Genomic DNA, 17,561 nt, shown 5'->3' with positions numbered 1-17,561 from the left:
CCAAGAAGAAATAAAAAGGCAAATTAGAAGTATTTTGAACTGAATGAAAATGAAAATACAACATTTATGAGATGACTTACGCCCTCAATAAATGTGAAGGAAAAAAGAGTTAAAACAATCAGTCGTCAGATTTTCAAGTAAGCAAAACCAGGAATTAAGAATAAAAGAACGAGGATCATGAACTCATAAAATATTGAAACTGGAAGGATTTTAGAAATCTTTCTAAAATGTGTAAATTCACAAAATTTATAGAGGAAATGGTTCCAGGAAGAGCATACAATTTGTTTAATAGGGTTTATAATAGTAAATACTTTAAAATGAGCAGTCTCTGCTAGTAGCTACATTACACAAATGTCTGAATACTTTAAATGCCTATTTTCATCTAATAAAAGCAGATAAAGGTTTCATAAAACAGATGTGCACATTTCTGTGCCTATGTCTGATTAATGTATTTTGTGCTTTATATGTAAATTTTCTATACTTGCACACACAGTATAATAATTAAGGGTACTAAATTCTCAGTCCACATTGCCTGAATTCATACTCTGGCTTTACCACAACTAGTAACCATGATATCAAGCCAGTTATTTAACCATCCATGCCTCAGTTTTTTCAACTGTAAAACAGGAATAAACCGTAAAATGAGAATAAGTTCCTACCTCCCAAAGTGATAAGGATTCAATAAGCTAACAGCTTTTGTGGGCTTCAAATAGTGCCTGATGCATAGTAAGAGCTCAATAAATGACAACTATTATTATATAGTACTGACTTATAATTACTTGAGGCTTATTAGTCAAGACAATGACTTTATTTTTAATTAGGTGACATCAATTGAAATAGGATATCAGCACAGAAAAATGGGTTGCTTCCAATTCATAAGTGTTAAAAAAAAAAAGCTCAGAAGTTAATTGAAAGCCAATGTCAAAACAAAGCTGGGGCAATTTCTTTTCAAGGCAAGAGACAATGATCCAATGAAAAATTATTACATGGAGTGTTTTTGGACCAACCAACAAATGTAATACTATCAACATATGAGATGATATTAAAGTTACACATAAGGGCTATCCTGTTGCCTTCATCTATTCCTTCTAATGGGCTCCATTCAACTAGAATTTATGGATTTAAATATTATATTTTTTAAATGACAAAACATTCATTTCTAAGTTTGTTTTAAAATGGATAAAAGGCAGCATTCAGCAGTGTATTTATTTGAACAAATTCCATTTTGTGAAAACAAAATAAATGTGGAACACATTTCACATTTTTTATTTTATGCAACTTCAATGCTTTCAACGCTGCATATATTACTAAAAGCACAAAAATAGATGCTGTACTAGCAAATTGTAAAGAATACCAAATTGATATAATTATACTTTATAATTTCTTCCAAATATCAAAAGGACAAGTTTTTTTTTCTTAATTAATTTCATGTGTCTCTTATGTGTTCTACAGAATCAGGTAAAACAGGTATATTTTTACTAAGTAGCTCCAAATTTTCATGTTTTAATAACAACTACTATTTATAATAGGTGCTTCGTCTTTCTGACGATGACACCAAAGCCTCCTCAGCTGGGCTGAATGAGCATGTGCCTGAATCAATATGGTAATAAGATACCAAATAAAGTCTGACTTATTCTATTCTACTGTTTTGAGAAGTAGGTGAGAAGACTTTCTATACCTTTAATAACAAAACTAAAATTTCACCCATAACCTTAGCATTTGTAAAACACCTTTCTCCTCTCCTCATACCACACAGGCACTTTTTCTTCACACTCAAAATTATGAGGAAGCTTCTCACGATGGCACAGAAAAGCAGTGAGTGAGACTAGCTGGATGATGCAGAAAGCATGTGGATGCCTACGGTGCTGCTTGTCCTTCGAGCTGCCTCTCAGCCTCTATCCATCCTTCAGCCACCCAGATGTAGATTAAAACTCTCGGCAGGTGCGCTGCCTTCCTCAAACTTTTTGTAACTATTATCAACCAGTAGCTTTCATCACTGGGAGAAGGATCGAGGCCAGGAAAACACTCATGTACAAGTAGAGTATTAATGGAACATTCTATGGTTCACTGAGCGTAATGCCTACCAAGAAGATAACAGAAACCTAAAGACAGAAGTCCAGAGCAAAGAAAGAAGTCTAAGATGGCTTTGAAGGCTGTTCGAGGTCATCAATTATTATCATCATCAAATACTTACCTAACCGGTGTGAGATGATATCTCATTGTAGTTTTGATTTGCATTTCTCTAATGATTAATGATGTTGACCATTCTTTCATGTGTTTGTTGGCAATCTGTATATCTTCTTTGGAGAAATGTCTATTTAGGTCTTCTGCCCACTTTTGGATTGGGTTGTTTGTTTTTTTGTTATTGAGCTGCATGAGCTGCTTGTAAATTTTGGAGATTAATCCTTTGTCAGTTGCTTCATTTGCAAATATTTTCTGCCATTTTGAGGGTTGTCTTTTGGTCTTGTTTATGGTTTCCTTTGCTGTGCAAAAGCTTTGAAGTTTCATTAGGTCCCATTTGTTTATTTTTGTTTTTATTTCCATTTCTCTAGGAGGTGGGGCAAAAAGGATCTTGCTGTGATTTATGTCATAGAGTGTTCTGCCTATGTTTTCCTCTAAGAGTTTGATAGTGTCTGGCCTTACATTTAGTTCTTTAATCCATCTTGAGTTTATTTTTGTGTATGGAGTTAGGGAGTGATCTAATCTCATACTTTTACATGTAGCTGTCCAGTTTTCCCAGCACCACTTATTGAAGAGGCTGCCTTTTCTCCACTGAATATTCTTTCCTTCTTTATCAAAGATAAGGTGACCATATATGTGTGGGTTTATCTCTGGGCTTTCTATCCTGTTCCATTGATCTATCTTTCTGTTTCTGTGCCAGTACCATGCTGTCTTGATTACTGTAGCTTTGTAGTATAGTCTGAAGTCAGGGAGCCTGATTCCTCCAGCTTCATTTTTTGTTCTCAAGATTGCTTTGGTTATTCGGGGTCTTTTGTGTTTCCATACAAATTGTGAAATTTTTTGTTCTAGTTCTGTGAAAAATGCCAGTGGTAGTTTGATAGGGATTGCATTGAATCTGTAGATTGCTTTGGGTAGTATAGTCATTTTCACAATGTTGATTCTTCCAATTCAAGAACATGGTATATCTCTCCATCTATTTGTATCATCTTTAATTTCTTTCATCAGTGTCTTATAATTTTCTGCATACAGGTCTTTTGTCTCCTTAGGTAGGTTTATTCCTAAATACTTTATTCTTCTTGTTGCAATGGTAAATGGGACTGTTTTCTTAATTTCACTTTCAGATTTTTCATCATTAGTGTATAAGAATGCCAGAGATTTCTGTGCATTAATTTTGTATCCTGCTACTTTACCAAATTCATTGATTAGCTCTAATCATTAGAGGAATGCAAATCAAAACTACAGTGAGATATCATCTCACACCAGTCAGAATGGCCATCATCAAAAAATCTAGAAACAATAAATGCTGGAGAGGGTGTGGAGAAAAGGGAACACTCTTGCACTGTTGGCGGGAATGTAAATTGATATAGCCACTATGGAGAACAGTATGGAGGTTCCTTAAAAAACTACAAATAGAACTACCATATGACCCAGCAATCCCACTACTGGGCATATACCCTGAGAAAACCATAATTCAAAAAGAGTCATGTACCAAAATGTTCATTGCAGCTCTATTTACAATAGCCAGGACATGGAAGCAACCTACGTGTCCATCAACAGATGAATGGATAAAGAAGATGTGGCACATATATACAATGGAATATTACTCAGCCATAAAAAGAAACGAAATTGAGTTATTTGTAGTGAGGTGGATGGACCTAGAGTCTGTTATACAGAGTGAAGTAAGTCAGAAAGAGAAAAACAAATACTGTATGCTAACATAAGAAAAAAAAAAAAGGTCATGAAGAACCTGGGGGTAAGATGGGAATAAAGATACAGACCTACTAGAGCATGGACTTGAGGATATGGGGAGGGGGAAGGGTAAGCTGGGACAAAGTGAGAGAGTGGCATGGACATATATACACTACCAAACGTAAAATAGATAGCTAGTGGGAAGCAGCCGCATAGCACAAGGAGATCAGCTAGGTGGTTTGTGACCACCTAGAGGGGTGTGATAGGGAGGGTGGGAGGGAGAGAGACACAAGAGGGAAGAGATATGGGAACATATGTATATGTATAACTGATTCACCTTGTTATAAAGCAGAAACTAACACACCATTGTAAAGCAATTATACTCCAATAAAGATGTTAAAAAAAATTACCTAAGCTTTACCACTTACAAAGTATTTTTTATATACATTATTTTATCTTATCCTCACAATAGTCATATGAAGATATAGTATAGATATTTTTATTAATAACTATATTTTGCAGGTGAAGAAATTGAAGTTCAATTGAGACTTCCCTAAGGTCACTTTAACTATTAAGTGAGCAGGAACTTAACTTCTGTTTTTTCCAAAAACTAACTGCATATTTCCGTCTTCCAGCTATACATTGCTGTATCCCACACAGATAAAGGAAAAGGGGCAAATTGAAGGAAGCAGGTTCCATACTGGACAAAGTGAGCAATTATTCTTATAAACCACTATTTTTCCCTACCTACTTTTAATCAACAGTTCCATTCCTTCCTTTGCTCCTTACCTCCCTTCATTCCTGGTTCTTTCATTTAGAGGACCCAATGGACAGAAACCATTTTGTCCATTTAAATCCCTTAGATCCTGATCTGCACAACCAAAGATATCCCTAGGTCAAACCTGCAACCAGTAACTATGGATTCTCTTCTATTAAGTTCTCTGGCTATAACAGAAACTGACCTAAGGAATAATGAAATTTGTGGAAATCTCAGACGTAAATATTTCTACAACATGCCATAAAAAGCAGGCAGGCAATAAATAATGAATATAGTATCTAGTGGGCCAATACGGTATCTCCTGTTCCCTGCAGGCTGGCCTCACTCAGTGACTGACCTAGAAGAAAACCACTGAGAATAATAAACTAGGTCACAATAAGCAGCAAAATAATATACTAATGAACCTCTAAAGAACTACCTAGATCATCATATTAAGTGTTTACAATCTTTCTGAACTCAAAGCTTACAAGGTCTTGAGGAGCATGTCAAAACGAAGTAAGTGGAAAATGCCAGCAAAAACAATGGAAAAGAAACCTCTAGTGATTAAATGGAGTTGCTAAAGAGCTGAATATCTGCCTTTCATCTAAAACTTAAAATAAAATGAATATTTAAATCTACAGACATCCAACTCCACAGAGATAACCACTGTTAACATTTTTCTAGTCTATTTTATGAAAGCATATGACAGGAGGAATGTGCGTTTTTAAAACAAATACTATCCAGTACTTATTATTGTACAGAATAGCAGGTGATTAAATCTCTTAGCATTCCAAGTCCTTCACCTATATGAAATCATCTGAGCATCCCACTAACCCAATGACATAGGAAAAAAGGATATCATCCCTATTTCACAGGGGAGGAAATCAAGGCATGGGACTTGTGTTTATGGTAGTTGTAGGGATGCAATATGACATAAATGAAATATAGAAAGTAACCCTGGTAGAATGATGCTGTCTCCTTTAAACATTTCCTTCTACACAGTTTCTCTTTCTCTGCTTCTCTGCTCTACTCTCCCCAACACAATGGACATGAAAGCCTATCACAATGTTAACTCCAACAGGTAACTTGAGTCCATTAACAGGGTCTACAGCCCTGTCGATGGGAACTATTCACTCCAAAAGCCAAAAATACTATGTTTTGTTATAAGTGAATTTTCAGGAAAGAAAAAAAAAACAATGGGAGGGCATGAGGCATTTGGAAAAAGAGACCTGATTTGTTCTTTAGAATAGAAAAGGTGCCTAAGAAAGGGCAGAAGTGGCTATAGAAAGGACCAGTAAAACGGGAAGTTGGAGAACAAAAGTCAATTCACGGAATTTACTCCAGGTGAAAGATCTTTAGCTAAACCATCCTGGCATATGTACCTCTCATGTGAGAGGAAAGCTGGTCTTGTTTCAGCCTTATAAACGTTTCCCTACATTACCAAACTGATCCTGAAGCAAATTTGGGTTTTCTGTGTTGTTAATGGTGATGGTGGTGCATGCGTGTGTATTTGTATTTTAAAAAAGGAATGACCTAAAGTCAAAGGCAAAAACACTATGATTCTTCTGCCCTGGCATAGAGTGGATCTGTCCCAGCTTACAGGATTTAGAGTCTACAATATAAATGAATTTTGAATTGTTAGACAGCAAAGGAGAAACCCATTAACCACTGCTTTAACAGAAGCACCTCTTCTCTACCCTTGGATGCTATGGGGAATAAAAGATCTTCGAATTGATTTACAGATCAAATTCAACTATTTGAATCACTCATTATTCTAGTTAAGAAGGTTCAATAAAAAGTCAGATTTATTTACAGTTCTGCCCAATTTAGCTACTCGCTTAGGAGGCAAATAATACATATTATGGAGTGAAAACATAGTATTCAAGAAACAAGGAGACATTGACTGAGCACCTGCTATGTGTAAAGAGCTGCTACATATAAGACACATTGAGAAACAAGGGGTTTTATAAACATGAATAACTTCAAAAGGAGAAAAGTATTTCAGAAATATGATTTCAGTATAATGCCTGACTGGACTGTCACAATGGAGCTATATTTAAAAAAACAAACATACAGAAAAAGAAGCTCTACAAAAATAGTACTTTTTGTCAGAGAGCTAAAGATCTGAGAGAAAACTGGCAATCCTAAGAGGATAAAAGATGAAAACAAGTTACTTCCTAATTTTAGGACTATACTACAGACTAGTCAGACTAAATGGAGACTCTGGATGCCTACAGACTGCTTTCCTAACATCAACTTAAAACTATCCAAACATATGCTAAGAATTCTACTCACCTTTAAAACAATGAGTGGATGTGTATGAACTGGAGCTATTATTACACTGACAATGGGAATGTAAAACGGTACGTACAATCACTTCACAAAGTACTTTGGAAGTTTCTTCTAAAGTTAAACATACACTAACCATATGACCCAGCAATTCCACTCACAGGTATTTATCCAAGAAAAATGAAAACATTTGTCTGAACGAAGACTTGTACACAAATGTTCATAGCAACTTTGTTCGTTATAGTCAAAAACTGAAAACAATTAAATGCCCATCAAAAGGTGAATGGACCTGTCATGATATTGTCATTAAATGGAATATTAATCAGCAATAAAAGAAAAGAACTATGCATATGACAATATGGATGAATCGCAACATTATGCTGAGCAAAATAAGCCAGACACAAACGAGTGCACGTTGTACGATTCCATTTCTTATGTGGAATTCTAGAAAGCAGATCAGTGATTGCCTGGAGCTGAGAGTCAGATGTGGGCACAGGAAGTTTTGAGGGGTATAGAAATGTTCTATATCAATTGTGGTGGTGGTGGTTACATGGATATAAAATTTTTAAAACTCAACTGAGCACTTTTAAAGAGTGTATTTTAATGTATATATTGTGCATTTTATAATACATGTACTTCAACTAAGGCAATTTAAAAACATTTTGGAAGTAACATATTTAGAACAAGGAAATAAATATCCCCACTATATGAACTGTACTGTTCAGGTCATATCAAGGGTATGGTGTCTACTTCTGTGAACATCTTAAAGCAAACTAAAAATGAAAAAAATTTAAGAGGAAGGTAAGTTGAATGGTGAGTGTGTTGGCAATGTTATCATACATGAGACATGAATGAATGTTTTGTCTGGTGACAAGATGAAATAGGGACCTATAGTTGCCCTCATATGTATGAAGCACTACTCTCTAAGGGGAAGAAACAGACACCTACTGGGTGAAAGTTATAAACACAGGGATTTTGCCCTCAATATACAGAAGATAATAATTACTTTAATGGGAGCTCAAATTAAAAATCAAATCACATTTGTTGAATATTCACTATATTCCAGATACAATGGAATGTGAAGCTTCTAAGAAAGTAGTTATTGAATTCTCATTGCTAAACTCTTCCTGTCAGGCTTACTGGAAAGGGAATTAGTGTGACATATTAGATGCCCTCTAAGAGTCTTCTTTTAGAATATATTTTACCCCTTTTATAAAACTTGAACTGAATTTTATGATTTCAAATTACTGAACTTTATACTTGCTACTAGTACCATGCCTTTCATATTTTGGTATTTAATACATTTTTTAAATTGTGCTTTGCTTTTTAAAATATATTGTTGTTCATCACTAACATACTCAATGCAGATTTCCTGGTTGGTATAAGCCACCTAATGGTAAAATTCCACAGTATGGGAAAATAAAATACACTTTAGAATGATTCACTTTCTGATGAAATTTCAAGAATTACCTAATGATCCGAAAACTGTTGACACAGAAAAAGATAACAAGCTGTCCTATTAATGGAAAATAATTGACCAGGAAAATTGTGTTTTTCCTGCTTTTCAGGGGGAAAAAAAGCTCCCTAATGTTGGAAATGAGAAAGGTTAGTTTAAAATACATCTTAACTGTGAGGCAGATGTAAAGTATGATGGCATATGTGGTGAACATTAATCACCTCCCTTCACATTTACTCTCCTCTTTTCTTTTCCCAGAAGACAGAACTTTAATTTGGGGATCCAAGGGTTCCAAAGAAGTTAATTCAACCCTTTACTTCAGGGATGGAACACACAGTCCAGCACAATTCAACAATTACAACTTTCAACTATCATGGCCACCGTGATCAGTTCTGAGGTGAAATATGACCTACACAGGCTGAATCAAAATAAATATCAGGACTTCTGTTAGAAATACTGAGACAAATACTCTTTTATCGAGTGGAGGTAAATATGGGAGCAATAAGCCTTAGGAGCCAAATCAGAACCAAGACAGCAATATCAGAATGAAGCCAACACCAGGAAGCCAGAATAAAGAAAGGAAGTCATGGAGCCACCGGATCATTCCCAAAGTAGCCCTATCTTTGGATTTTTGAGTTACATCAGCTAATGTATTTCATTTGTGGCCAATATTCATTGAGTCATTTTTTTAAAAAAAAATATCGTTTTTATTACTTGCAACAAAAACTGAGAAGGCAGGAACTTCATGCAAAGGAAAAGACTAGAATGCACAAGGTATCTGTAAGACTTTAAAACTGGTTTTGCAATTTACAGCCAAATTCATTACTAAAGTAATTCTGGTGTTAAATACAAACATAATCTAAGTCCCCATTTGTTGAGCAGCTTTTATTTGTCCTATGTGGATATTTCGTATTAGTACGTATTTTAAAACTTGTAAATGTTTTTAGATTCATTTTAACTTCCTCCTCCACATGAGCCTCAGACTTAAAGGGTCTGGGCTACATTTCTTGAATTGGGGTGAAAACAAGATGGTGCCATCTCTATTCTCAATCTGCCACAATCAACTAGAAGTTGGGTCAAAGAGCCATCAACTTCTGGAATTCAGCTCCAAAGGGATGAGGGAAATGTGGACAACATGAAGGTAGCCTCTGCTCCACAAAGCTTCTCACTATTCCTCTCGAACCCTGTTTCAGGTTCCAAATAAATCACAGCCCTGAGGATACAGATATAGAACTTTTAATAACAAGAGTACAAAGCTACCAGATGGTAAAATTGCTAAAAAGAAAGCTGCTGTTAAAAGCAAAGGACCCCAGTATTACTGTGACTCATCATTTAAAATATTTGTTAAGAACTATACAGAAAAAAATAATAATTAAATACTGGTAAGAAAAGACTTAAATGGTCTCACTTACCACTTTGGAATTTTGAGAACCATTGCAGATCCCGATCTATGTTCCTCTGATAAAAAATATCTAAATAAACAAGAAACAGGAAGCTGTCTTTGGTGACATTCAGGTAAAAAATCAATTTCATTTTGTCCACATATCACTTGATTGAGAGAAAAAAATATTCATAGGTGTCTATAGACAGTTTTTAGTGGACAATATCTTCCCCAAGATGTGGGAGGAGAAAAGATAAATATAAAGTTCAGTCACATAGTTGACTGTCTTATTAATTGAAAAAAAAATGTACTCAGGCTTCCTAATATAGAAATTATGACAGATTTTCATGGTCTACAATTTTGTGAATAATTTCTCATCCACAATCAGTTAATCTCTAAAAGAAGGAGAGAGACAGTGGGGCAGAGAGAGAAATTGAGAGAGAGAAAGAGAGGAGAGAGGACTGAATTCAACCTAAGCTTTTCTCACAGAAAGAATATAAGTCCCAACTTAATTTAAGGTTAAAACTTTAGCTAGAGATCAGACTTTAGGATTGTTTTAAAAAGGAATATGTCTTAAATAAGAAACTTCTGTATTTTTAAAAATGGTTTCCTACTGCTTGGCAAAAACAAAGAAAAGAAAGAAAAGGAAACATGGTAGAATAAAAGGGCCAAAAGCCATTTGATCACAGGCAGATTATATTCTATTTCTATATTATCATGTATTTCCTCTAATGAGCATGCATTATTTTTATACTATGAAAAGCAAAATTCTGTATTTTAAAATGGATCTGGGCATGTAGAAAGACCTTATGATTACATAGTTTTAAGCGTATAAAACAGCCTTACCTTCCTGCACCATATCCTTCCCTATGTGAGATAAAGTTAACTGCTCCTTCCAAAATGATGGTGGAATACTTAAAGCCACTTGACAGTCTCCTTATCACCACCATATTAACCACTGGATATTTCAGCAGTTTAACTATAATGTGCCTAGCTTCCTAGATGTGTAAATTGATGTTTTTTTAAATACAGAAAATTTTCAACCATTATTTCTGAAATAATTTTTATGCCCCATTCTCATGCTCTTCTTTTGTGACTCCAATTACACATATGCTAAATCATTAGGTGTTGTCCCTTAAGTCCCTGAGTCTCTGTTCATCTTTCTTCAATCTTTTCTTTCTAGGTTCTTCATATTGAATAAATTTTATTGATATGCTTCAAGTTCACTGATTTTTCTACTATCTCCAATATGCTGTTAAGCTCAACCAATAAAATTTTAATTATAGTTACTGTTCTTTCCAGTTCTAGAATTTCCATTTAGCTCCTTTTTATAGTTTTCATTTCTTTGCCAAGATATCCTATCTATTCACTCATTAAGACCACAGTAACTGTTTTTTGTTTATTTAAGTCCTGATATGGGTGTGCATACTTAAGTCTTTGTCAACTAAATCCAATATCTAGGCCATCTCAAGGTCTGTTTTATTTATTTTTTTCTTCACTAGGGAATAAAATTTTCCTGGGTTATTTGTTTTTTGCATGTCTAATAATTTTCATTGTATATTGAACACTGTGGTAATAAAACATAAAAGTGACAATATATTTGGTCATGTGAAAGTAAATTTATAGACTGTGAAGAACAATAAGACATGTAGATAAAAGCAAACATAAAAGGTGAGGAGAATATTACTAGTAGCTAGGTTCCTAATGGCTTTACTGATGAGGAGGTCCAGTTCCTTGTGAGGCCAGGCTATTCTTTGGGATTTCAAGAGTTATGCCAATATCTAATATGTGTCAAAATTGCACAAGGAGAAAATGTTAAATTGAGGAATAAACCAAATAAATAAAAATAATAAATAACTAAAATAAAGTTTTCAATAACCAGACCCCAGTAATCAAAGGTATGAGTAACATTATTAAACAGATTTTATTTTTAGTAAAAAGATAAATGCTCTCAAAAGATAACAGATTAATATTAAGAAGATTAACATATCCTGAAACAAGTAAATATTTCAATAATTCCTCCACGGAAAAATACGCTATCACTGGACCCTTAGTTCCAAAATTATTCAAAATACTTCATTCCAGGTGGCTGGTCCTAACTACATTTTTTTAAAGTAAAAAATGAACAATTATTGGAATAAGCTGATTGAGATAACAAATATTTCTTTAATCCAAAAGAAACAGAACAGAGAGAAATTCTAAGTCATATTTGAAATAGAAATAAACATGAGGAAGAAAAAAAAAAGAAATAAACTTTAGAAGAGGGAAAGGATAGGAAATTATTACACCCAACGGGAATTCTATTACTCAGACATATAAGAAAGGAGATGTAAAAAGTAATGGGTCCAAGCCAATAAACTCCCTAGGAATCTCCAACAAACCAATCACCTCAAAATATGAGTCAATTCTGGTCACCCCTGCAGCCAACTATTCCTACTTAATTAAAAAAAAAAAATGTTCCTAATTGAGTAATCCACATTTAGAAGTTAAAATGAAAATGACAAAATCCTAGCAGTTTTCTTTTATAGCACAATTCAAAGTATCCATTATTTTCCAAGCAGCAAATGAAAATGTCAAAAACATTCTTGCTGTAGATATTTAGTTGTTTTCTGCCAAATTAATGAAAGGAAAATATTGCACTTTGAATTGGTTAATTACCACGAGTCCTTCTGCAAAGGGCTCCTGCTTGCAGAATTAAGCCAGCTGTAGTTGGCACACTGCCCTAATATTCATGGAGACTAGACTATAGGCTCCACTGTACTCGAGAGACATTTAGTTTTTGGCATCCATTCATTGGCTTACAAATCATCAGTTCTAACCACTATAGACACTCAACTGTCTGAAGTAAACAGGGCAGAAAGCACCTGCATTTAATAGGGATGTACCACATTCTGCTTCTTTGAAATTTTAAGAGCTAGACTTAAAATACAAAAAGAACAAATATACCCTGATTTATATATCTTCTAGAAACTAGAGCTACTTCAACAAAAATCCTCTAGTGACAAAGCTACTTCAAGGAAAACCTCTAGGGATAAGGCAACTTCAGGAAAGGAGGAATTTGCAGAAATTCTTTTTTCTCAGTTCCAGGCCAGAGTGAATGGCCTATTTCAAACACAGGCCTCTTGGGAACCTACATATAGAGCTCACACTTTGTCACTTCCTAGGATCCAAGACAGACAGGTGCTGATCTGCCTACTTCCCAACCTGATAAAATAACCATATCACTACTCAAACCTAAGCACATCTCTCCTTTCTCTCTTCATCATGCCATTCTCTTCTCTACTGAAATTACAAGATATGAAATGCGTTCTCTATGTTGGATGACATATTGGATGTGCTTCTTTGAAATTAAATAGGAATATGTTTCTCATTTTTTTTGAAAAGTACATTCCATCAGTCCTTTTATTTGGGAGAGAAGGAGTAGACTGATATAGAAAATAACTAATAATTTCTCTCTCTTCTTTTTCTCCTCTTTCTAAATAAAATGGAAGAAAACATCCTGAATAAAGACAGATGAACACTGATAAACCTAGGAATACAAGCTGGCTTCTCTAAGATCCACTTCATCTGGTCCTCACAAGTAAGCACCCTCGGCCTCCAAGTATGTCACCTCCTTATAAAAAGTCTTGCATCAAGGAATGGAAAGAACACAGAAGCCAATAGTTGATCCTAAAAAAGGTCATTCAACACCAACTAAAACATTGATGTACGTTAACATCTAAGTATTATGGCAAATGTAAAATTAGTAAGCAATTTTTTTTTAGGATTAAGAAAAAACCCTTAAATTCCTAGTCAAAAACATTTAGAAAACATTAAACATTCAGGCTTTGAGACCTTGACATAATTAATCTACATTTATCTTTTAAAAAATTGAAGGTAACACACAATGACAACCAGGATGCTTAAAGGGTCTAGAAACCATCGGAGAAACAGTATACAAATAAACAAAAGAAGGTAGAAAAAGAGAAACAGGGAACAAAGAACAGATGGGGCAGAGAACAAACAGTAAGATGACACACTTACAATGAACCATATCAACAACCACAGTAAATATAAATGATCTAAACACTCCAGTTAAAAGACACATATTATCACACTCCTAAAAAAGCAAGACCCAACAATATGTTGTCTTTGAAAAATGTACCTTAAATATAGACACAAACAGGGTAAAAGCAAAAGGATAGAAAAAGACACACCATACTAACACTAGTCAAAAGAAAACTAGAGTGGCTATACCAATATCAGAAAAAGTTGACTTCAGAAAAGAACTATTACCAGGAATACAGAGGATAATTTCATAATAATAAACTGGTCGATTCATCAAGAGAACATAATAATCCTAAATGCTTATGCACCTAATAAAGAGCTTTAAAATACATGAAACAAAAACTGATAGAAACCAAGATATAGAATATTCTGGCCATAATACAAGTCTCAAATTTAAAAGAATTCAAGTCATACAAAGTATATTCTCTGCTCACAAATGAACTAAATTAGAAAACAATAACAGAAAGATCTCTGGAAAGCTCCCAAATATTTTAGAATTAAATAAGACATTTCTAAATAACTAAAGAGTCAAAGAAGAAACAAAAAGTGGAGTTAGAAAGTATTTTCAACTGAATAAAAATGAAAACACACCACATTAAACTTTATGGGATGCTGCTAAAGCAGTTTTTAGAGGGAGATCTGTAGTACACAACATCTATATTAGAAAAAAGGAAAGGTCTCAACTCAATGACTTCAGCTTCTACCCTAAGACCAGGAAAAAGTAGCGCATATAAAACCCAAAGTAAGCAGAAGAGAGTAAATAATAAAGATCATAGCAGAATTCAGTGAGGTAGAAAATAGTAAAACAGGAAAAGTAAATGAAACAGAAAGCTTACTCTTTAAAATGGTCAATAAATTGATAGATGTCTAGACAGACATGTCTGATCAGAAATTAAAGATGTCAGGAATGAGAGAAGTGACATCACTAATCGACAGATCATATGGGAATATAACAACTTTATACCAATAACCTTGACAACTTAGAAAAAATAATCAATTCCTTGAAAGACACAAATTACCAAAGCTCATTCAAGAAGAAATAGATAATGTGAGTAAACCTCTATCTACTACAGAAATTGAATTTATAGTTAAAAACATTTCCACAAGAAAAATTCCAGGCCCAGATGGCTTCACTGAAGAATAATCCTAACAGTTTTCCCAAAAATTACAGAGGAAAGAATACTTTCCAATCTATACTCTGAGACCAGCATTACTCTGATACCAAAACCAGACATAGATTTTTCTTTTTTTTTTTTGCAGTACGCGGGCCTCTCACTGTCTTGGCCTCTCCTGTTGCGGAGCACAGGCTCCGGACGCGCAGGCTCAGCGGCCATGGCTCACGGGCCCAGCCGCTCCGCGGCATGTGGGATCCTCCCAGACCGGGGCACGAACCCGTGTCCCCTGCATCGGCAGGCGGACGGACTCCCAACCACTACACCACCAGGGAAGCCCCGACATAGATATTTTTTAAAGGAAACTAGAGACCAATATTCCCCATAAACATAAATAAAAATTCTAAAAAGCTAAATCTAACAATATCCATAAAAGCTAATATATCAAGACCAAGTGGAGTCAATCATTGGTTTCAAAGGTAGTTCAGGGTTTCAGGGATGGTGAATTAAATGTAATTCACCATGTCAAGAAACTAAAAAAAGAATACCTTAGGATCACCTAAATAGGTACCAAAAAGGATCTTGCTGTGATTTACGTCATAGAGTGTTCTGCCTATGTTTTCCTCTGAGAGTTTTATAGTGTCTGGCCTTACATTTAGGTCTTTGATCCATTTTGAGCTTATTTTTGTGTATGGTGTTAGGAAGTGTTCTGATTTCATTCTTTTACATGTAGCTGTCCAGTTTTCGCAGCACCACTTATTGAAGAGGCTGCTTTTCTCCACTGTATATTCTTGCCTCCGTTACCAAAGATAAGGTGACCATATGTGCGTGGGTTTATCTCTGGGCTTTCTATCCTGTTCCATTGATCTATATTTCTGTTTTTGTACCAGTACCAAACTGCCTTGATTACTGTAGCTTTGTAGTAGAGTCTGAAGTCAGGGAGCCTGATTCCTCCAGCTCTGCTTTTCTTTCGCAAGATTGCTTTGGCCATTCGGGGTCTTTTGTGTTTCCATACATATTGTAAAATTTTTTGTTCTAGTTCTGTGAAAAATGCCAGTGGTAGTTTGATAGGGATTGCATTGAATCTGTAGATTGCTTTGGGTAGTATAGGCATTTTCACAATGTTGATTCTTCCAATCCAAGAATGTGGTATATTTCTCCATCTGTTTGTATCGTCTTTAATTTCTTTCATCAGTGTCTCACAGTTTTCTGCATACAGGTCTTTTCTCTCCTTAGGTAGGTTTATTCCTAGGTATTTTATTCTTTTTGTTGCAATGGTAAATGCGAGTGTTTCCTTGATCTGTCTTTCTGATTTTTTGTTGTTAGTGTATAGGAATGCAAGAGATTTCTGTGCATTAATTTTGTATCCTGCTACATTACCAAATTCATTGATTAGCTCTAGTAGTTTTCTAGTGGCATCTTTAGGATTACCTACGTAGAGTATCATGTCATCTGCAAACAGTGACAGTTTTACTTCTTCTTTTCCAATTTGGATTCTTTTTATTTCTTTTTCTTCTCTGATTGCCATGGCTAAAACTCCCCAAACTATGCTGAATAACAGTGGTGAGAGTGGGCACCCTTGTCTTGTTCCTGAACTTAGAGGAAATGCTTTCAGTATTTCACCTTTGAGAATGATGTTGGCTGTGGGTTTGTCAATATGGCTTTTACTATGCTGAGGTAGGTTCCCTCTATGCCCACTTTCTGGAGAGTTTTTATCATAAATGGGTGCTGAATTTTGTCAAAAGCTTTTTCTGCATCTATTGAGATTATCCTACAGCAATGGAAATAAAAACAAAAATAAACAAATGGGACCTAATGAAACTTAAAATCTTTTGCACAGGGCTTCCCTGGTGGCACAGTGGTTGATAGTCCACCTGCCGATTCAGGGGACACGGGTTCGTGCCCCGGTCCGGGAAGATCCCACATGCCGTGCAGCGGCAAGGCCCGTGAGCCATGGCCGCTGAGCCTGCGCGTCCGGAGCCTGTGCTCTGCAATGGGAGAGGCCACAACAGTGAGAGGCCCGTGTACCGCAAAAAAGAAAAAAAAATCTTTTGCACAGCAAAGGAAACCATAAACAAGATGAAAAGACAACGCTCAGAATGGGAGAAAATATTTGCAAATGAAGCAACTGACAAAGGATTAATCTCCAAAATACACAAGCAGCTCATGCAGTGCAATATCAAAAAAATAAACCGAATCCAAAAATGGGCGGAAGACCTAAATAGACATTCCTCCAAAGTAGACATACAAATTGCCAACAAACATATGAAAAGATACTCAATGTCACTAATCATTAGAGAACTGCAAATCAAAACTTCAATGAAGTATCACCTCACACCACTCAGAATGGCCATGCTAAAAAATCTACAAACAATAAATGCTGGAGAGGGTGTGGAGAAAAGGGAACCCTCTTGCAATGTTGGTGGGAATGTACATTGATACAGCCACTATGGAGCACAGTATGGAGGTTCTTTAAAAAATTAAAAATAGAACTACCATACAACACAGCAATCCCACTACTGGGTATATACCCTGAGAAAACCATAATTCAAAAAGATACATGTACCACAATGTTCACTGCAGCATTATTTACAATAGCCAGGACATGGAAGCAACCTAAATGTCCATCAACAGATGAATGGATAGAGA

At 35.2% G+C, this 17,561-nt stretch overlaps 1 protein-coding gene across 3 annotated transcripts in view; it reads right to left on the bottom strand.

The window, feature by feature from the left end:
- Positions 1–17,561, bottom strand: part of RFX3 (regulatory factor X3) — a 288,511-nt gene that overhangs the window by 176,842 nt on the left and 94,108 nt on the right. Inside the window, exon 11 of one of the 3 annotated variants that reach the window (XM_049711842.1) lies at positions 9,785–9,844. The exons of the other annotated variants lie outside the window; for them this stretch is intronic. Within the exon in view, the coding sequence (XP_049567799.1) occupies positions 9,785–9,844 (60 nt within the window). The remainder of the gene's footprint in view (positions 1–9,784; positions 9,845–17,561) is intronic. 3 annotated transcript variants of the gene reach the window in all.

This window comes from Orcinus orca, chromosome 6, assembly GCF_937001465.1.
Source record: "Orcinus orca chromosome 6, mOrcOrc1.1, whole genome shotgun sequence".
In the NCBI taxonomy this organism is placed as follows: domain Eukaryota; kingdom Metazoa; phylum Chordata; class Mammalia; order Artiodactyla; family Delphinidae; genus Orcinus; species Orcinus orca.
Note: the sequence above shows the minus strand (reverse complement) of the source record. Positions and strands in the feature narration are given on the sequence as shown.